The following is a 21,855-nucleotide window of genomic DNA, read 5'->3' on the forward strand; positions in this document are numbered from 1 at the left end:
TTGGTCAATGAACACTACATTTCAAGATCTATACATTTCCACATATTGATTTGAACTTTAAATAAAAAGACTGTTCCTGTTGCTTATAACTTTGTCATCAGGCTATTAATTTTATTTCTTTGAAGAGAGGAAGTCTCGTTGTTACTTCCAGAGTCAATATAGAAGACATTTGCAGCTTTGTAGATGTGATGTCATCATTAAAGTGTTTTCACTGGCTCATATACATGTCTTAGTATTGCACCAATAAATTCCAACCACAGAGGGGTAAGGACCCACAAAAACCCTGTAGAAAAATTGCTCAAATGAATTTTCTGTGATTGTGGTGTGAATAATACAGGCATAGAAAACACTAACTTTGGGGTTTTTTTTAAATTGTACCCATACTTGTACCTCGACAGATCAAGTGTGGTTGGGAAAATGATAACACGTGGTTAAAAAACACATACTAGTCAAAATCAACTAACTTTCATCAATTAAAGACATTGACTTGCCCATTAGAATGCTAGTTTAAAGGACAAAAATTTCAGTAACTTAATTTTTTTTAGGGGGGAGGGGGGGTGGAGGGAGTATGCCCCCTGATCCCTTTTGATATCCCGCTTAAAGCGGTCGTTCTTAACCCTATAAAATAAATCCCGGAGCAACCCCTACCACCCATTTGAACCTTGCAGGGGGGAAATTGGGAAAAGTGTTCTACTTCGGATGTTTGGGTTTGGCTTTCAGACAGTCGTTAATTTTGAACTCTCCGAGATGAACTCTCTTGATTTAATCAAGTGAAATTTAGTGGGAAGTTTTCAACCATTCCATGGGTTCATGTGTGTATTCAGCACGGGAACTGCCACCCGAAACCCTTATCTGCTAGCAGTGTCGCAACGCGTTAGCACTTGCATACATTTACACTTCGTTTACCGCGGAAATTTGCGCGCACAAGTCGAGAGGTCGATCTTGGCCTCTTTTTTAAAACGAGGATTAAGTGTAGCCTGCGGGCTGCGTGGCATGCGTTTGATGGGGAAGGGTAATGGGCTTATTAACCTCTAGTAAGCAACATTTACGTTGGGCAAGCAGGACGAACTTTAAAACCATTAAATTTAATTATGTTTGTGACAACAAAGTTTCGGTGTGCTATCTTTTCAAATCGACAACAGCAAAATAACGGTAACACCACAGAATCCAGAGTTGCGTATTACGCTTTATTTCAAAAATCAATAAAATACATGCTTTGTGCTTCACTTATTACTTAGCAAGTCCTGCAAACTTATATGCGACTTTTCTTTCACTTGTCGTTCAAAGTACTCTAATCCTTATCAATACCCAATCTAGTTTTCAGGGGCACCCAACGACAATTTTCGGAAAAATATCTGTTCGGAAGACGATTTGAGATCTAGAATTTTCGGAACATTTGTTGTAAAATTGCTTAATTGCCTGCCTCTTCTAGGAGTTTCGAACATCTAAAAATGGTATAATTGCCTATTTTTAACGGATTTTTACCCTAAAAAGGTCACCTAGAATTTTCGGGAGCCTTTTTCTGGCTGAAATTTTCGAAAAGTTAAGTTTTGATCTCTATAATTTTCGGATCACTAGACTTTCAGCTAAGAAATCCGAACAGATGAAAAATTTTTAGGGGATAAAGATATGCCTATATCTACCGTTTAAATACTAAAATACGTTTAACAATTCCATGTTTAAGTGGTTTTGAACTATATTCTCGTTGGGTGCGCCTGAGTTTTGATTAACGGAATCCGTTTAATTGAGTAGCAATGCTTACAGTTCAAAAAGCCTTTTTAAATGTCCGTTATTACGAAAATGACCAACACCAAGAATATGCTTCCATACATGGATCAAAACTAAATAAAACTACAACTTATTTATATAAAGTTCAAGAAAACAATCTGGCATGCAAATACAGCCACCTATTAATGCTCCAGGTTGCACGCTGCCAAGTCTTAAGTCCTTATGAATGTACTAACTTTAATAAACTAGAACCTAACTAACGATCGGTAAAACGACGTCTTAAAGGACTTAAAGCATACGCTCAAATCTAGTAAACAAGACTCCGAAGTACTATAGCGATGAGCGTTCAAGCTACCTTTTAATAAACAGGAAATTTTCAGTTTTTGCAACTGATTTCGCAGCGCGGGCAAAATTATACGTGTGAGAGGAAGTGGAGAGGAATTGTAAGGAAAATATGCAAGATCTAAGTTTATGTTTTCTGGAGACTAACCCTAACACACTATTCTGGTTAACCCGCCTTCAGCTATAGTGATAGCATTTCTAAACTACACTAGCTAAAAACATGCTTGATAGAGATCTACAAGTTCAACAATATTCGTTATTTACTACAGTCCATACTGATAACGCATATAACGTTACGGAGTCGAATCTAGGTTTTCCTACTGTTAAAAGCCGTATTCTAACTACAGAAGATTTAGAAGAGTAAATTTTGTATGTTCGCAGCCCATAAGGGGCTAACACTTTGTTATTTTTAACTTTTTATGTACATTTTTTAATACTGACTGAGCCTTTTTTCTACTAAATAAGGCCATTCAATTCGGGAAAACTGACAGAAAAAGGAAACAAACAAACAAACAAACAAACAAACAACTTCGTGTCTAACCACTTCACCGAGATTAGTTAATTGAGGGATATAATAAAAGAGAACATAAAAAAGTTCAAAACCCGAGTTGGTAGCTACTGAGATGCAGATTCATCACGGGTTTCTGTGTCCTGCGATATAAAAGCAACCAATCAGTGGAGTGGATTTTGCCTTGTCTCTAGTCCCATTATTCCGCGCGGCCTACGCGTTTCGGGTCACGTGGTCCGAGCGAGGTTTTTTCCCATTCGTCTTGGATACGTCACCGAAAAGGGCCTGAAAAGAAGCCGTACAGGGACTAGGCAAGGGTGGATTTGAGTTTCACGTGTCTTCACGCGTAAAGACCGTCGCACTGTACCTTGTGACAACTGCAGGGGAAAACCGCCGAACTGTACCTTGCGACAAACTACCTTCGGTCTGTAAAACGCCACAATTTAAGTACCATGGGATATCGCACGCTATTCGATCGATCATCAAAGAAGTGAAAAACAGAAGCTACTAAAACATAGCTGTTGTGTTCACCTGAAAGCCAATATGTCAAAAAAATGAGCTTGAAATGACTGATGCCGGTTGGCAACAATAGTACAACGCTAACAAACATATTCCCTTCCAGGTTATATGCAAACACATAAATATCACAATATGGATTAAAATACTCAATTGACTGTTTCGAAAATGAAACTTAAGAAAGCTGAGTCTTTCTTCTATGTCATTTTATCTCGTCTAAATTTACTGTACAAACACATATTTAATACTGCAGATTTGAATAGCTGAAGACAGAATCCTCGTTACACTAAAATAAATAGCAATGTTATCTATAAGCATAACTTTGCAATTAGGTCTTTATTCTTTCCGGATAATTAGTTTTTAAAGCAATCATCTGATTTCTAATTTTGTTAATTATAAAATACAGTTGCCTGTTGACTCAGTAACTGATTGATTGACTAACTAACTAAATGACCTAACTGACTAGGATTAGTGCAGTTGGTTAGTGCGTAGCCTTCTGTGTGGGAGGTCCCTAGTTTGATTCGCAGGTGTGACCACAAATCCTTCTTTCGACTTCTTTCCGTTCCGTGTTCCGTTCCGTTCCGTGCTTTAATTAGCTTTAAATACTCGTAAAATGGAGCTATGATGGAGAGAGAAGGCGGGGGGGGGGGGGGGGGGGAATGAGCACACGTCAGCCTCAGGTTTGATGACTATTTCGAGCTACCGACGTAGAATAAGGACTATTTATCGCTACCTTTACTAACTGACTGACTGACTGACTGACTGACTGGATGGCAGATTAACTGACACTCTGCCTACAAATTACATACCGGTTGACTGATTGACTTACATAGATCTTAGACAACCTTAAAAAAAGTCGTTAATATTCCGTGCGTTTACCGTGCAGTAACGTTATCTTATCATCTAAAATAAGGAAGGTCAACAGTTTGTTGCTGGAACTGGAAACTGTTTCTTAAGTGCAAACGATAACGATAATGATTCTAAAACTATAAACTAAAAATGTAATTATCAACTGACTAGTAACTGCCTTACTAAATTCTTAGATTGAAATACTAACTTCCTCCGATTTAAAAAATACGTGGTAATAAGAAAGTTGAGCTTAGTAGATCACGGATATTATTACTGTTAAAATAATTAATACAGGCTGAGATTTTCAAAAATCAGCGCTATACGAAAATTAGACAATCAGCTTGCTGTAAGGACAATTTTTTATATCAGTTAACTGACTCAACTTCAGAGCTCTTTTGTTGTGCCCTGATCACTACCTACAAATAAATTTACACGCAGTCATTTTGATTTCCGAAGACAATGAAGAATCCTTTCGACTGATTGTTATGACTAAAACCTTTCGAATGCATAACAGTGAAAGAAACAAAGGCATAGCCTCACATTCTGTTGTGATTCAATTTTATTCTTGGTTCAGATTTTATATTCCTTTACTTCAAAGCATTACCATACATTAACATACCTAAAACAAATGAAAATAAAATTTAAACCAAGAATGAAATTGAAGCCCACAAAATACACCCTCACAGCTTTCACATTTTCATCGATATCGGCAGCTCTCTAGCAAATATGTGTGATTAGATCAAATATTTTTTTTTAGTACAAAGTTAAACAATGCTGTTTAAACATTTTCCCCAAGACTTGTAGTTTCCACATTTATCACCGTTTTACTCATCTCATGGATCAAAATCCTCAATATCTTCAGCCCATAGGACTTGTACAGGACCACGATCTTCGTCGTCATCATCATCATCATCATCATCATCATCATCATCATCATCATCATCACTGTCAATCACACGGTTATCCTCGTTATTCTGTAGATTTAGCCCCTCATCATCGTCATCCAATATTCTTTTTCTTGGAGGTTTTCGAGGTAATGGAAGTTGCTCTTTCACAGTCTACATGAAGAAATGAAGAGTAAAAAGTGTTACAGAAAGGATTGAACACAGCAATCTCCAGTTTCCGAAAGTGAGTTTAAAAAATGAAACCTTATTCGCAATTCCTCAACAGCACTCCAACTTTCAAATCTTTTAACAGAAATTATTTTTAACAGTTTTAAGGTTCGTTCACGGTAAGTTAGGGAGTCATTTTCTTTGCACTTTGGTTTAGAGTTAATATTGTGTCTGAATTGACATTGCCTTTTTCAGTTCCAGAAAGCAAAATTTTTACTTACTTGTAATAGCACCTGTCGATACTGTTGATCGTTCATTCTGTTGGGTTTCTCAGGTGGATTAACAAAGCCTCTCTGCAGCACGCGTTTGAGATCATCACCAGACATTATATCAGCGGGATCAAGTAAATTATCATTGACTAAATTCACGAGATACTCTATATAGTGTTTCCTATAGGTGGAAAAAATCAGTCCAGTTTGAGACTAATAGAATTAAAGATCGAATACAATGAATTACTTCATCCATATCCTTACAACGTAAAGGGGATTTCTACGTGCAGGCTTGCTTTTCTGTTGTACTTAATGAATATCAATTAAAGAACGAAATAGTTGCAGCATTCTTAATAAAAGTTGTCCCATAATAATTGGTTTAATTTAAATTCAACTAAAATCCATTCTGAGACTAAAATAATTAAAACTCAAATGAAATGAATTATTACCATTTAATAAAAGTAAAGTAAACTTCTCTGTGTATGCTTGTTTCACTTTTGTACTTAATGTATATCAACTAACGCACGAAACATTCGAGGTGATCTTAATAAATCGTGTTGTCCATTGATAAATCGGAAACATTTAACTTGTACTAAAATGGCTTTGTTTTCGGCACATTTCCTTCATATTTAAAAGAGGGTGCATTTACAACAGTTAAAAGGGTTGCAAAGTTCTAAACAAGGTAAGTGAAAAGGGGTACTTGTCAATAGAAGGTATATGAAAAGGGTACCTTTTCTGTGAAATTTTTTTTGTTGAGAACCCCTCCGCGTATTCAAAGGTAAACGGTTCCTTAAATCATCCAAAAAATAGCAATGTATCAACAAACAACTACAATAACAAACCAACCTGCACAGCCCAGCATATCCAGCAGGCGCTTGTTCTCCGCACTCACCATCCACCAAGCCATTGACTGTCTCTTTCTGCTCACTAACCTTACAGTGCGCACGCGCGGCGGCAGCTGCTCCAGTTGCCTCGTCATCAGAGTCATCATTACCTACAATTGTTTCAACCAAAAAATTTATTAACTCCTTGCTAATCCAGTGAGTACACTGCAGGCACAGGCAGGCACGTCTATTTTCCTGGACAAGTTGGAAAGATAGTCTTCCCCACGTAAAATGGAGGGGCAAAGGGCCTTTGCTCTCACGGTTTTTTTTTCTTATTTCCCACTAAATGAAATTACACAATTTATTTTACAATTGCGAGGAAGCCATGAGGTTAACACAGCAAAGGCTTCCTGAATGACCATTAAATACATGTACAAAGATAGCAGTAATAAGTTCACGGTATCCAATAAGCGATAATCCAAATCAAAATGTCTAGGTGCCTGGCAGGTGCCCTTTTTTTAAGGAGAAGGGAGAAATTCTCAGGATGCGCACGCCCTCGCACGCTCTATCAATAATAATAATAATAATAATAATAATAATAATAACAATAATAATAATAATAATAATAATAATAATAATAATAATAAAACATGAAGAGACAGTGGACCATATTGTATCTGGATGTGAGGTATTAGCCAAAACAGAGTACATCTCCAGGCACAATAATGCTGCAGCATATCTCCATTGGAGCATATGTAAAGATCATGATATAGAGATTGCAGACAAATGGTACGAACACGAACCAGAGACCGTGATACACAATAAAGATAACAACATCACCATCATGTGGGACATGCCAGTCAATACGGATAGAACTATAACAGCGAACAGACCAGATATCATCGTTAAAGATTCAGTGAATTCCACCTGCAAACTTATTGATATGACTGTTCCATCAGATAGAAACATCGCACTGAAGGAAACTGAAAAAAAATGCAAGTACAAAGACCTAGAACTAGAAATACAGAGAATGTGGCATATGAAAACAGTAGTGATCCCTGTGGTTGTTGGTGCGCTTGGTACAGTGAAGAAGGGTATGGTAGAAAACATCAAGAAAGTATCAGAGAGAGCTAGTATGACAGAGATTCAAAAGATCTGCATGCTGGGATCTGCACGAATCCTTAGAAAGGTGCTCAGTGTATGAACAGAATGATTGACTTGAGTGACTGACGCTCTAGGTGCATGGTTTGCGCCCTGCTGATGCGCAAAAAGAACACCAGCAAAGACTGTGATAATAGAGACAATAATAATAATAATAATAATAATAATAATAATAATAATAATAATAATAATAATAATGAACAGAGTGCCATGTGACATTAAGAATGTTGATATCGACCTCGAAGTTGCTGAAGGAGCCATTAAATCGGACTATTGATGTGTTTCCTTACTTCATATATATCTTTTTATTTCATTATTATTATTACTATTTTTTTTGTTTTTTAGCAGTTGAAAGAAACTTTTGAATTTTAGAGGTTGACAGTTTTTTTTTTTTTTTATTGAAATGAAAGTTTTTTTAATTCGAAAAAATTTTTCTTAGTTTTAATTAACTTTTTTTTTTTTAAGCTAAAATTAAGTGCTTTTTAAATAGACAGAAATTGTAAATAGTGTTTTTGAATGAATAGTTTTTCTTTTTTTTAAGCGAATTAATTGTAAATAGGATTTTAATAGTTTTTTAATAAAATTGTCTATTATAATAATAATAATAATAATAATAATAATAATAAATAAATAAATAAATAAATAAATAAATAAATAAATAAATAAATAAGTAAATAACCAGCGCCCGCCACGCAGGCTAGAAAACTTCAAACAAAAAATCCCATATATCACTCTATGATATACTGAAAATAATAATTGATTAGCCCCACAGAAAGGTATTGCTGAAGACACTTGTTAGGTTTTCAATGAACAGTAAAAGGGCCTGTATACAGCGAAGGCTATTACTCATTTACTGTGCAGCAGCACTTTCCCCCAGAACTGTTAAGAGTGCTACATACAGTCTTAAGTGAACCCTTAAAGGCAAGAATGACAAGACATTGAACTCGAGGATGGCGACAACAACTACGCAGCTTAAAGTACAAATGAAGCGAATATTTACCATTTGAAATACAAGATTCCAAAGTTTGGGAAGTTTCGCTTCCTATGCACTTTAAATGGCTAGGGCAGGATTTAGACACAGGGCAACCAGGTAGAAACTCAGAACCTACAAAAACTCCAAAATACCGTCTCGCTTATGACTGCTAGTCTTGAGACGCGTGTTACTCATCTCATTTACCACTAAAGTAAAACCATTTAAGTATAGGTCTCAGGTAGTCTAAACACCCAATATATAGAGTTCTCTGTTGAGGTCTCAGTCGAGTGGGAAGTCTGCCTGCAACGAAGGCTATTGGCTAACTTGTCCCCAGTCATTAGAGAGCTTTTAGATCCTAAGACGAGTACGACTACGAGTACGAGATTTTCTCAGTACTAAGTAGTGCTCTTGCGTGAACCAGCGTCATTTTAGCGGGAAAACGTGGTAGCCGTCGTCATTCTACTAGTTTTAGCAAGAATGTCGTGGTGGCGAAAACAAGGTATCAAATGTTAGAAGTTTTATCATTTTGCGATCGAGAGAGCGCGTAACCTCCTTCACTAAAGATAACAGTGTTAACTTTTCTACTGAAAGTTAAATCTCGTACTCGTAGTCGTCCTCGTCCGAGTAAAATCTAAAGGTCTCTATAACTTCAACACAGCGGAGAACTGAACGCGAGAAGCGAGGGCGAAGTTAGCGCGCGGGGTGATAGATACGAGAGAAACTTTCCAATCGTTCCTTGCGCTCCCCTTGACCGAGCTTCTCTCGTTTTTTTTTAAGTATTAATATGAGACAGTTAATAGGAGTCAGGGCTATTAGAGTACTCCTGCTAAAAATAAGCAACAACTCTTGCCTTGATTTTCAGGTGGTTCGGTGTTGTATACAGCGTTATTATCACGCAACAATTTCTGCAACTCTTGTGGATCGCGATCCCGCAAGTAAAAATAACAGTCTCGTGGATGGTGTGCATGTAATCCTCTTACAGTGCAATGTTCTGATACGCGGCAGTTCTGAAAAGTAAAAGAATTAGTTAACACTGAACACACGCGCACTCTATGTAACACACTTCCGTTTACAATTAAAACTCCCAACAATTGGTTTTAAGAAAAAACGGAAACGTCGTGCCGTTAAATGAAGGTCTCGTCAGAATCGTCACATGATACAATACAATTTCATGCACGGACTCGAAGATAGAGGTATGACGCGTTTCCACAGCTGACGTAGCCTGAGAACGCAGACGTATTTCCAGTCATCGCTTACTTTTTAGGTGGAGAGAAGCGCCGACCGGAAATACGTCTGCGTTCAGGGGCACCCAACGACAGCTTTCTGTAAAATATCCGTTCGTAGGAGCAAAAATTGCCTAGAATTTTCTATAGCTTTGAGGAAGGCTAAAAATTTCTAGATGACCGTTCCATTCACGTACAATTTTCGAAACTTATCTAACAAATTCCCTACGATTTTCTGAAGTTTAATTTTTTGAATTTCCCTTTCCAGGTAAGCTGTTTTTTGCAGAAAAAGGAAACCCCAAATTTTCGGATTCGAAAATTCGATGGAAAGAGGGATCAGAAAAATTCTCACTTTCTTAAAACTTTAAATTGCATCTAAAATTTTCGGGAAAAGGATACTGAATCCCTGGTAATTTCGAAAAGACTCAAGTTGTCCTAGGATGACCGAAAAGATATAAATTTCATAGCGCCGCTTAGAACGCATTTCTAAAGACCTAAAAGTACTCTGGTCTGGATAGCCGTGTTTTCAATGCATTTAGGAGGAAAACGACGTGGAGTGCCCCTGTGCGTTCGCTGGCTACAGTTGAAGTTGAGAATGAGACAGTTAAATCAACTAAGACAAATTCACGGTTTAAGTAGTAAAAAACACTCACTTGGCTAACAGAAATATCAGTTGACGAATCCATAAGAATAAAATTGATAAAACAATGTCTGCAAATTTCTTCTGTCTTGTCTTAGCCTGCGTAGCTGGTGGAAGCGTCTCCTCCTCATTCTCCGCGCGGATACGCAACTCTCCGTCTTATAAAACGCGCTGACGTGACAATCCCGCCAGCTACGCAGGCTAGTCTTGTCTCAACCTGATTAACTTTGGAAGTGGGCGTAATATGTTAGTAGTACCTGTCCATGGTTATTAAGGAAAGGATTGTAGCAGCCGCTGCAGAATTCGTGTTCACACATAGCACACTTAAAGTGCATACATCCTCCTTTGGAAAGATCATATCGATATTTGCAGGCTGGACAGACTGAAAAGCAAATAAATTCCAAGAATGAAAAACATCAGTTTTTCCCCTAACGACATCAATACATCATCAAGAAAAAAGATTACGAGAATTAATACAATAATCAGTAAAGAGAAAGTGCTTTGATCTTTCATCAAATTCTCTCGACTAATTCTTCAAGAAAATGTATGAAGATCAGTCTGGAAATTTTGCAAGTGGATATGCATAGGCTGAGGGGCATGGAAAGTTGCAACCCAGTCCGTCATTACAACTTCAACTTCAACTTCAACTTTATTCATTCACTTTCAATTTACAATTACACGATAGCTTCCACCCGCGTATAGGAGAGCTTAATCGAGGTGGGGGAAGAGACACACAAATTTAAAGAAAGAAAAGAAAAAAAGAACTATTTAACAAACAGTACCAGCTGTCGCAAAATAAAAACTATAGTATGTATTAAGCTAATTTAATTGCATTATGATTTACACAGAGAATATAAATTTAGTTGTGCTCCTGAGCTAGTTAAATTTAAGTTGATGCATGATTTCAGTGATTTCAAGATAGTCATCAGATTTAGATAAAATTTTAAAACACATATGGCTGCATGGACTCTTAAATAGAAAACGACTCGGTGCAATTGAAACTCTACTTTGGTACACCTCTATTCAAGGGACGCAAAACTTGGGAACGGAAAAATGTTCTCATAATGTTTGTATCTGTTACCACACCTCCATCCAGGGGAACTGGACAATTTTCTGGGTCCTGAAACCTAAGTTTAACTTCCATTCAGGGGACACCTTAGCCCTCAAAACGTGACTGACCACAAAGAGGGTTGATAAGTTGAGTGTACACAGCCTATGTCACACAAGTCGACGTACTGCACATGCGAGAATACAATATCACAGAGATAAGTTACCATGACTTTTTGGACATTACCTAGCTGCTTGAAATAACGACTGCAACAGATTCCACGGCAGAATAAGACAAATTTTGTTGGTTTATTATTAACAAACCCTGGCCCAACCCTGTTCAGAGGACACATCCATTCAGGGGACACTTGACTCGGCCCCGAGGGTCTCCCCTGAATAAAGCTTCCACTGTAGTTTCATAATAGATGTCACAGGCTCAAACCAAACGTGAGTGGCAAAAGAGTCATAAAGGACCTCTAATAACTATACCTATTCCATTCCTCTTCAGATGAGCTGCCAGCCCAGCTGCTTGGAATTCAGGATCATTGGCTTCTTTCCACGCTGCAAACTGTTCACAAGTGATTCCTTCATGCTGATCCTCCCACTGCAAACAAATGATAGTGGTATATAAACTGGCACAAGAGAAATGAGTCCGGCAGTGACCCAAGCGGCTCCACGGAAAAATCCGACTTCTCCCGATAGGAGTACTAGGACTAGTAAACAGTAATAACCAAAGGTTACGGAGTGCGGGCGACAAAGGTCGAAGGTCAAGACGCTTTTGCTCCGACCCTGTGCTTCGCGTAGGTTTCACGTGACAAATGGTCAAAACACACGTGATGAGATTACGAGGGGTAGAAGGTTGAAACGGGCGTGATAAAATTGCGTCCTGTGCACTCCATTCATTCTGGAAGTCCAAACGAATGCCGGCTACATACATGCGACGCATGCGTAATCAAAACCTGGAGATTGCGATTGCAGGCTCCTCTTGCCGCCAGCAACTACACTAGTAACCTGGCCCCGGTTGTTTAAATGTGGATAACTCTATCCGGTGGGTAACGTAATTAACCGGCGGATAGCGCTATCCAAAGTTTGAACAACCACTGAGTTACAAGAGACTCATGGGAGCTAAGGCCACTAAACGAAATGAGCTTGTTAGCGAAGCCATTACACACCAAAGAGAAAACATAAACCCCAAAACATGGCATAGGGAAGAGTTCGAAAGGGAAAAGGAACGGGGAAAATTGACGCAGTGGAAGAAGGTGAAGAGAACGTAAGAATAAGGAAGGGGACAGTCTCTGAAGTCTCTGACACATAATTTGGTTACGAAACGTTAAATTCGTGCCAAAATAAACTGCAAAAACAAATGCTTTACTCACATAGTCAAATGGGCTGTGATTAAAAGCGAAAAAAAGGAGCACTTCGTGTCATAATGAACAAAACATTTTTCTGGATATTCACTTGCGTCTTGGTTAATTAACATATTGAATTTCAGCCAAGTCAATACATCCTCAAGTCAACTAACTACAGTAAAGAAGTGGGACCTTAACCTCCCACGCAGACGTTCTTAGGGGTTCGTCACGCGTTCCTGCCGATGAATGATTGCATGACGAACGCCTAAGAGCGTCTGCGTGGCTAGCCAGCGTAGCAAGCGTTTCCGCGCGAGTTCGTCGAGAAAGTTGGAACGAGTGCAGGCTACTGCGTGGCAGGCAAGTGGGGACCTTAAAAAATATGATTTTAGCATATGCTTGGCCCTAATCCACATGATAATTAAGGCCCCATCAAGGACAAAATAAAGTGAAATTTGAAAATGGTTCATACCTTTCGTTTGCATTTGAAACAAGTGTATTGCTGACAATGTAGACACATCATCTTGATCTGACCAGGTTGTTCATTTATAAAGCCTGATGAACACTGAATACAAAACATTTACACGTTACTTCCTTTCACCAAAAGTAAAGTACAATAATAGCCTGCGAGCAAGCTCTCCATTTGAGGGATTCCGCGAAAAGTACACGCGCGAGTGGCACGCGAGGGGAGACGCGACAGTCCCTTGGCCCCTAGCTCGCGGCTAGCTTTGCTCGCCCATATAGGAGGGCTTGCTCGCAGGCTAGTACAATAATGGCTATGTTTACACCATAGTGGATAGCTTTTGCGCCAAAACGAAAATCGCACAAGACACGGGCACCCAACGACTGTTTTCTGAAAAATATCTGTTCGAAGAAGCAAAGATTACCTAGAATATTCTATAGCTTGAGGACGGCTAAAAACTTCTAAATGACCGTTCCATTCATGTACGATTTTCAAAGCTTATCTGATAAATTCCCTGAAACTTAATTTTTCACATTTCACTCGCCAGTTTAAGCTAGATTTCGAAGACAAAAGAAACCTAAAATTTTCGGATGCAAACATTTGATGGAGAGAAGAAAAATGCTAACCTTCGTAAAACTGTAAACTGCATCTAAAATTTTCGGGAAAATAATACTGAAGCTCTTGTAAAATTCGAAAAGACTCAACATGCCCTAGGATAACCGAACAGATCCAAACTTTACAGCGCCGCTTAAAATGCATTTCTAGTGATCTAAAAGTACTCTGGACAACCTAAAAAAGTGTTTTCAATGTATTTTGGAGAAAATTGTCGTTGGGTACCCCTGATAATAACGGTGATTTCAGCGCAATAGTCCAGTTTCGAATTAAAAATTACCGCTGAATATAAACATTAACGACACATTCATACAGGGTTAGCCTCGACGTAAAGTAAAATATTCAGAAATTGGCAAGCAAGTGTTTGAAATTCGAATATACACAATAGACAGAGTAATAAACAGGTCTTTTTCTCGTTGGAATTTGTGAATATATTACTTCAGATTGAGGCTAAGGCTGTAAAAAAATGCGTCTTCACTTCTTTAATTCAGCGGTCATAGCGAACTCGAAAATGGACGATTTCCCGGCGTAACGGAGAGAAGCTGCACCGCGCCGATCTGTAAAGTGGAGATTCACATATCGGATAGGTGTTTATACCATACTGGATAGTTTTTCGTGTCGGCACGAAAACTGAGCTATCTAGTAGAGCGTGAACATAGCCATAGCTTAAGCCTATTGCTTTTTGGCCGTTCTCGTTGCCGTTGCCGTTCTCGTCGGTTAAGCTCCCTATTTTGAATATTTCCAAGCCCTAACAATCCTTCAAGGTGAAAATGCACTATACAGCTGACAAAAACTTACATGTGAGCACCATCTGAAGTTAGGCTCTTTCATAAGTGTTCTATCACGAAGTTTTCTTTGAAATAAGTCGTGTGTTTCTTTATCCACAAGGCCACGAATCTGTAAGGCAAAGATCGAGAAGTAGCATTAATTCTGACGTTGTGCTCTAACTGACAACCTAAAAAGCTACCAAGTCTTGGTGCACTTCTTCTGCTCTCCTCTGCAGAATCTTCGAGCCATGAAGGCTTTAAATTAGAATGTAAGAAATACAAAGTTCTAAATTTTAAAGGTCCTAAAGGTGGTATATTTGAGAGACAGATGGAGGGTAGGGTTAAATTTTACATGGCTGAGAGCTAGTTTTTCTTTTTTCAAGTTCATAGTTATGTTCATCATTATAACGATTTGATTATGATAGCTGCGTATTTTTATCTTTCCGACAGTAATCACAAGATGCTTCTATTAAATAATCCCTTGCACTATTGCCTGACGAAGTCCAACAGAAAGAAGTCAAAATATCACAATCAATAACAAAGCAACTGTTATTATTGTGAGACTACAATGCAAAACAGTCATTTGTTTCTCTCATAATCGGTTTTGTAGGGTGCAAAGCATTGGCATGAGATACGCGCCCAATGCGCACGATCCTGCTCATGGATTGTTGACCCACGCAAAAACTATGGGTTCTTTTGTTGTTGTTGTTGTTGTTGTTGTTGCTGCCTTCAATGACACAAACAACAAAACTAAACTATCGAAAAATTTTACTTAGCTAATTAATAGACTCAAAAGATTAAACATAAACTACTTATCTCCACGATTATACAAGTTAAATCTAGAAATTTTCAGGTCAGTTTCTACTGGTCACAAGTTATAGTTCTTTACCAGGATATCAAAGTTGTTGAAGTACTCTGTTGCTACAGCTTCATCATCCAGATTTCCAGGTTCTCCACAACACGGACATACAAGATGCAAAATATTTTTGTCTTTTATTGTGATGGTGATGTACCGAGACACACAATCCCGGCAAACACGGTCTTGACAATGAAGAAGTGTGACCATCTGAGGAGAGAAAATATTAATGTTCATCTTGAGATTTTACCCCCAATGAAGAATGAAGACCCCCCAAAACCTAAAGCATTGTTTACAATGAGTCTAGAACAACGCTGGAGTTTTGTCCTTTCCATTTGTTGCTTTTATTTTCTAAACGTCATTTCTTTTAGAAAACCTTTCACAAAACACCAAACATGCAGAAGATATTTTTAGGGAAGAACAATTGGTTAGTAGGGCAAGATTTTTATTTGAATTCCAGTCCAAGTAACACGTTTTTGTGTGTGTGTATCTCTGTTACAGTACATGTCAAATTTGATTTCAGGTTATTTTTTGTTTCGGCTTAGGCCTAGAAGAAAAACGAAATTGAGAATTCATTTATCTAGTTTAAACAAGTTTCAACCTGAAATCAAATTCGACGTGGTCTGTTTGACCAAATCCCACAAATCGTTTGGAAAAATTTTTCGCTGTACAATTTAAAAGCATCAAAGTCAGATAATAGCCAAAAAAGTGAAGTGATATCCACAGGTAGTTGTTTAAAGGGAAGTTAAGATATAAATGGGTTAATTATCTGTTTGAATGAGTTTGACGAAAACAGAGAAGGGAAACTATGATTGAATGAAACTATAATTGAAAACTATGACTGAAAACTACGATTGCAAACTATGACTGAAAACTATGATTGAAAACAACGATTGAAAACTATGATTGAAAACTATGTCTGAAAACTATGATTGAAAACAACGATTGAAAACTATGATTGAAAACTATGTCTGAAAACTATGATTGAATTCAAAACTTCGATTGAAAACGACGATTGAAAACTATGATTGAAGGTCATCATTAAATACAATAAAAACGGAAAAAGCATTGCCCTCGTCGGCATTATGTTCCCGGTGTGATCCTTAGATAGGGGACCTAAATTGTATCAGCTAAATTATAAAAGTGTTTAAATGCATGCCCAGCTAGATGAGGAGTCATCTGTTAAAACTAAGCTATCCCTATGTGTATTAGGAAAGCGATTTAATGAATGTCTTTGTGTTGCCATTAAATTGTTAGTGTTTGTTTTTCATTTGAACAGGGAGTCATTTTTCGGGTTTGGGCCTTACATTGGGTATAAATTCTTTTATTGTCTCATCCTTAAATAACGTCAGGGTTTAAAGCCGAGTGCGTCACACACCTAACCCCTATTTATGGGATTCCCACCGCCCTGGATAATAAGAAACCAAACCTGGCTCATAGGGTATTCTACACAGCACAGTGGGCACTCTTGCTTGAGATATCGCAAACATCTTTTAAGATCTCCACAGCTGATAGCAGCCTCTACAGAATCTTCCAAAGAGAAATCCATGTCGATTAACTTGATGGCAGTTTCTGCTCTTCCCCAAGAGGCCAAATCTTTTTCAGCCAAAATTGCTCGAATGCGACGCTATAACAAGAAAAAGATTGATATGGTTTTCCAGATAAAAGTAGCATACACAAGCTACAATCCAGGACGCCAAAAAAGTCCTGCCCGGTAGTCCGGAAATCGGTCGTTTCGATACAAACTCAAGCAGTGAAATTGCACAAAAATTTTGTTCACGTCAAGTATAGTTTGCGAGTAAGCAATAAATATTATCTTGTTTTTATGAGGAGTGATGTGTTCTCACCCACCTAGACCAACGCATCTTCGGCTGCTTTTTAAAAACTGTATTCTATGTACTTAAGACAAGTCTGCGATAAGGCATAGACTTTTCTAGTGTCCAGTAAATCCTCCTTTTCCCCTGGGGCTTCACCACTTTATCACAAGACTCTTGACCACGAAGTGATCTTAACAAAATTACTCTTTGTACATGCATGTTCAGAAATGACTATCCAAATTCATCCACCAGTTATTTTTGCTGGCAAGTTGTGAGCAAAAAATGAAAACAGTGTTGTTATTTTGATACACAAGTTAAATGTGGAATAGAAACCAAATGAACGCAATCCTCACATCCATATTTTGGTTTTTGTCTTTTACAATGGCCTCAAAGTTAGCTTTGTCGTGATGGCTTAGATGATCTGTTTGCCGCATCAAGGCCATTGCTATCTCTTCTTGAGTTGCATGGTCCGGGAGACAACTGTCTAGTACTCTTCTAAGCAGAGGTCCCATTGACATTTTTTCGAGGGAAAGAATAGCCTTTTGAGTGTCTCCATCCGAAGAATCCAGTGCAAAGATACAATCTGTTTTGGCATATACTCCTTCCTGCTGTAATTCTCTGACCTAAAAAAAGTATTTTTAAAACATTACTGCAACCATAGCCACCAAATTAAAATTTCAGAGGTTTCCAATAAACTCCAACCTTTGCTTTGCCTCAAATTGCAACCTTCAAATTTTTTCGATTTTTACATTAAAAAACGACTTGACGAACTTATTTGATTAGCTTCATAGTACAGTATTGTTTTCTATTTCGTTTTGCTTGTATATATAGAGCTTGTTTCACTCATCTGTTTTGTTCAAATTTGAGTTGAAATCTACGTTTATGGTACTATGATCAATTGGTTCACTTTGATAAAGAAATTAATGCAAAAGTTAATCGTCAAAGTCTGTGGGAGTATTCTAAATGTTTCCACTGTTCATTTTAATGGCATTTGACATCTCATATGACGTTATCTAACGAAGCCTCTATTAGGCGGACACTACAGCATTCCCCGAGGGTGTCCGCTTAATATAGGTTTCACTGTATTACACTCGATTTGCCCGAAGCTTTTCAATCAGGACATCAGCATAATTATAATAATCAAGCATGCATGAAAGCAATCTAATTTATTCAAACCGCGACTCTTCTCAAAACTTTGGCACTTAATTAACGGTTTTCACTCTTGATAATGATGTTAGCAACATCTAAACAGTGAATAAAGTTTCTCACTTCAATTTTTCTTTCTTTTTTATTATAAAAATAATCCTTTTAAAGGTTTTTTAAGAATTCATTATTCCCTGGGGACGTTTTTCACGTTTACATAGGTGCTCTTTCATGAGAATTGTAAAACTTTATCAAGACAATACCCAGGTCGAAAAATCTTATTCTTTATCCTCCTTCAGAGTTGATACCGGAGGGTTAGTTACACCACAGCTAGGCAACAGCAATACTGCTGCCTAGGGTACCATTTGTTCAGTCGCATGCCCTGTTCTCAAGCCGGCTTACAATACAGACTCTTGTAAAGCAATTTTGATTAAAATTTATGGACTGATTTTGAACGGTTTGTGACAACAATATCACACCTTTTTCTTGCGGATTTCTATGCATTTCGCTTTTGCTCTTGAGACTTCTCCAGTGCATTCAATCAAAGCTTCTCGCACCTCTTCAGGGCTGACATTTCCAATTTCTTGTGAGTTTTCAGGAATGGCTAGCTCAACCATGACCCTGTGAATCAGATCGTACCAACTAGTTTTGAGCCAGTGAATTGGGCCTTGGGGATCATCAATGCCAAGAACAGACGCAATATTCACCTCTTCAGCTGAAAAACCTTCTTTTTCTCCTTTCTGGGGGATGACGATAAAACATGAATGATTAATAATTCTAAAACCAATGGGACACCAAAGCCCTGGTCAAATAGTCACAACATCTATTATCTCAACATTCTTAACATTATTTTGATAGAATGGTGAGAGATGTAGAGCCCATAGCAAGCACAGCCTGAGAAAATCAGCCAGCACTTTCATGACACCACCACTGGTTTCCCCGCGAAATGACGTCTGAGAAACTAGTGCAGAAATTCCATATGTAAAGTTATGATGCATCACTATCCAGGTTAGCCCTTCTGATTGGTTGTGTCACAAGAGAAATTTGCTTCAACCAATCAAAAGCCAGATCTGGGTAGTAACTCGTCATAGCTTTAAGTATTGAATTCTTACCCTCGTTTTTCAGACATCATTTCGTGGGGAAACCAGTGGTGAGATCGAGAAATGTCAGCTGTTTTGACAGGCTTTTAGCTAAACCAGGCATAAATTATTATCTTGTGTTTATCATGACAAAAGAAAGTAGATTTACTGCACTTGTGTGAGTCAAACAAAGACAGATACCAAGTCCCACAAAAGACCAACATCAATTTCCCCCAACAATATCAATACATCAAAAGGAGAAAAGGTTGTGACGACTAATGAAATGGTCACTGGGGGAAAATGCGTTGATCTTTCAATACAGTCTCTCAACTAATTTTTTAAGGAAATGTACTGAGATCAGTCAAGAGGATTTGGATGTATTGAGCCCATGGACAATCAAATGGTGACAGTAATCCTGGTTCTCAATTGAATGTTTGAGAAAGGCTAAGTAAACTAAAAGGCTGTTGAGTAGGAGTTCTCAAAGCAAAAGAACCAATTATCATGCAATCATTGTTTACCTTCAGCCATTCAACATAGTTTAACCCAGACATGTAAATCTCCTCCTGATGTCTTCGCAGCGCTTCATCTGATCGCTCTGTCCATGCCACAACTGGAGGTGCTGGAGGAAAGCCAGGACTAACCTGCTGCTGGTGCTGCTGATATGCACTACCAATGGGAGAGGGGAATGCAGACCCTGTTGCTGGCACCTGCAAAAGTAATAAGGCATTGACTGCTTGCTTGCCAAGTGCTATGTCACATGACTTCATAGTGACTTTGACCCATCACGAAGTATAATAAGGCAATTAGTAATGGATTTCTCCACCAGGCTGTAGCTAAAAGGATTGAAAGATTACACCTTCCATGGCAGCACTTAAATATCATTTCCCATTCTCCTTTTCCCAACCTAAGCGATTTTCAAGATGTAGAGGGAAGTTATTGATTGAGCTGTAACTTAACAAGGCAAAAAAGAGTGGGTTGAGTTTGTGGTTGGTTCTCTCCTTTACTCAGAGGTTATTCTCCACAACCTCCTCAAAAAGACTCAACATTTCCAAATTCAAATTCAGCCATGAAGAATCACTACGTGGAAGTGCTACCTTAAATTGCTACTTAATATTTATTCATTATTTAAATCAATTTTTCTATTTTTGTTGACTCCTGACCCACAAAGGAAGTAACCTCTATTATGCCGTACGTATTAACTTAAGCACACCACATCTCTTAACCCTATTCTTTATAACACATCTTAATACAATGAAATACTTGTCACGGTTTCACAGATGCAGCACATCAACCATAGCCCTTATGCATCATTTCGTCAGAAAAGCAAATTTTAACCAAATTTGCATAGTTTTAGGTAAATGAATAGCAGAGTAGAATTGAAAAGAAAGAGTGTAAATATGAAGAATGTTGTTCGCAAACAAGACTTGGGCGTGAAATTCGATTGTGTGACCGTCGCCTGGTTAGCTCAGATGGGAGAGCAATGGTCTACTGAGCAGGAGGTCATGAGTTCAAGCCCCAGCTGGACCAACACTCATGGTCTTTAAATAACTGAGAAGAAAGTGCTGCCTTTTTAATGGCCTCTGCAAATGGTTAGACTTTCTAGTCTTCTTGAATAATGACAAAAAACCGTAGGTCCCGTCTCACAGCACTTTCACTTAACTGTTCTTGTGGGACGTAAAAGAACCCACACCACTGTTTCGAAAAGAGTAGGGGACGTAGGCCCTGGTGGTATGGCCAACCTTTCTAGGGCTGGGTGGGTTATCTGTAAGGAGAGATCTTAGGGATAACCTTAAGATCCTCGATCCTTCAGGCTACCTGTAAACAGGGTATGTACGTGTCCGTATATATGTATTATGCATGAGGGCAATGTATTTTTGTTATTTTCAATCACACCTCCTGAAGGCTTTCCTGACATCCCATGATTTGGTAACGGAAAAACTGTTACCACTAACATTTTGCAGAAAACAATATTCTCTAAATGCAAGATAAATCAATTCCCACCTCTGGACTCATTGATCCCATTGCTGGTGGGGGAGGAGGAGGAGGAGGAGGAAATCCCTGAGGACCAAAGGGGAAGCCAGCATCCCTTGTGAATGCTCCTGCGGCAGTCATTCCCCCATAACCATGACTTGTTACACCAGGAAAAGTATGTCTCTCAGGCATCTGTGGGTTGACCATTCCATGGGTGTTTGTCATATGCATTCCACCTTGGGTGACAATCCCTCCTGCTCCAAATGATCTTGATAATAGTTGACCTGGTGGACTTGTTACTGTTCCCGCCCACATCCCAGGTTGTTGGTTTCCCTGTGCAGGAAAGGTACTTCTTAGGGGTGGTGCTGCTGCTGTTTGTGGTGGAGGGGACCACACTGGTGCAGCTTGAAAGTTCTGCTGATCCGTTTTCTTGGTTACTGGATTTGTGGACTGCATTTGTTGGCTGTTTACATGCATAGCCATGTTAGTGACATTTTGCGAGGAAATGACTTGCCGTTCTGAATGCTGGATGAAAAAAAATTTAGAATCCAATATTACTCAACAAAATTCAGGACAGTCATTTGAATAACTAGTCTCCAATTTCTATTTTAAAAATAAATAAATAAAAACAAATAATGTGTTTTTATTTCCACAGGATTTTCTTGGTAC

General features: G+C 38.4%; 1 protein-coding gene and 1 long non-coding RNA gene across 2 annotated transcripts in view; both read right to left on the reverse strand.

Annotated features, from left to right (window-relative positions):
- Positions 1 to 1,168: 1,168 nt before the first annotated feature.
- On the reverse strand, positions 1,169 to 3,674 carry LOC140927519 (uncharacterized). Its single transcript, XR_012164562.1, has 2 exons — positions 2,983 to 3,674; positions 1,169 to 2,945 (listed from the first exon to the last, which is right to left on the reverse strand). It is a non-coding gene; the product is annotated as an uncharacterized lncRNA (long non-coding RNA).
- A 185-nt stretch (positions 3,675 to 3,859) lies between these two features.
- Positions 3,860 to 21,855, reverse strand: part of LOC140925477 (uncharacterized) — a 34,084-nt gene continuing 16,088 nt past the window's right edge. Inside the window, exons 10-23 of the mRNA XM_073375426.1 lie at positions 21,217 to 21,711; positions 19,734 to 19,922; positions 18,616 to 18,876; positions 17,347 to 17,616; positions 16,606 to 16,803; positions 15,210 to 15,386; positions 14,352 to 14,450; positions 12,951 to 13,043; positions 11,622 to 11,736; positions 10,343 to 10,467; positions 9,073 to 9,229; positions 6,111 to 6,258; positions 5,277 to 5,445; positions 3,860 to 5,001 (exon numbers count right to left, since the gene is read on the reverse strand). Of these exons, the coding sequence (XP_073231527.1) occupies positions 4,777 to 5,001; positions 5,277 to 5,445; positions 6,111 to 6,258; positions 9,073 to 9,229; positions 10,343 to 10,467; positions 11,622 to 11,736; positions 12,951 to 13,043; positions 14,352 to 14,450; positions 15,210 to 15,386; positions 16,606 to 16,803; positions 17,347 to 17,616; positions 18,616 to 18,876; positions 19,734 to 19,922; positions 21,217 to 21,711 (2,721 nt within the window). The 3' untranslated portion in view covers positions 3,860 to 4,776. The remainder of the gene's footprint in view (positions 5,002 to 5,276; positions 5,446 to 6,110; positions 6,259 to 9,072; positions 9,230 to 10,342; positions 10,468 to 11,621; positions 11,737 to 12,950; positions 13,044 to 14,351; positions 14,451 to 15,209; positions 15,387 to 16,605; positions 16,804 to 17,346; positions 17,617 to 18,615; positions 18,877 to 19,733; positions 19,923 to 21,216; positions 21,712 to 21,855) is intronic.

This window comes from Porites lutea, chromosome 2 (assembly GCF_958299795.1).
Source record: "Porites lutea chromosome 2, jaPorLute2.1, whole genome shotgun sequence".
Classification (NCBI taxonomy): domain Eukaryota; kingdom Metazoa; phylum Cnidaria; class Anthozoa; order Scleractinia; family Poritidae; genus Porites; species Porites lutea.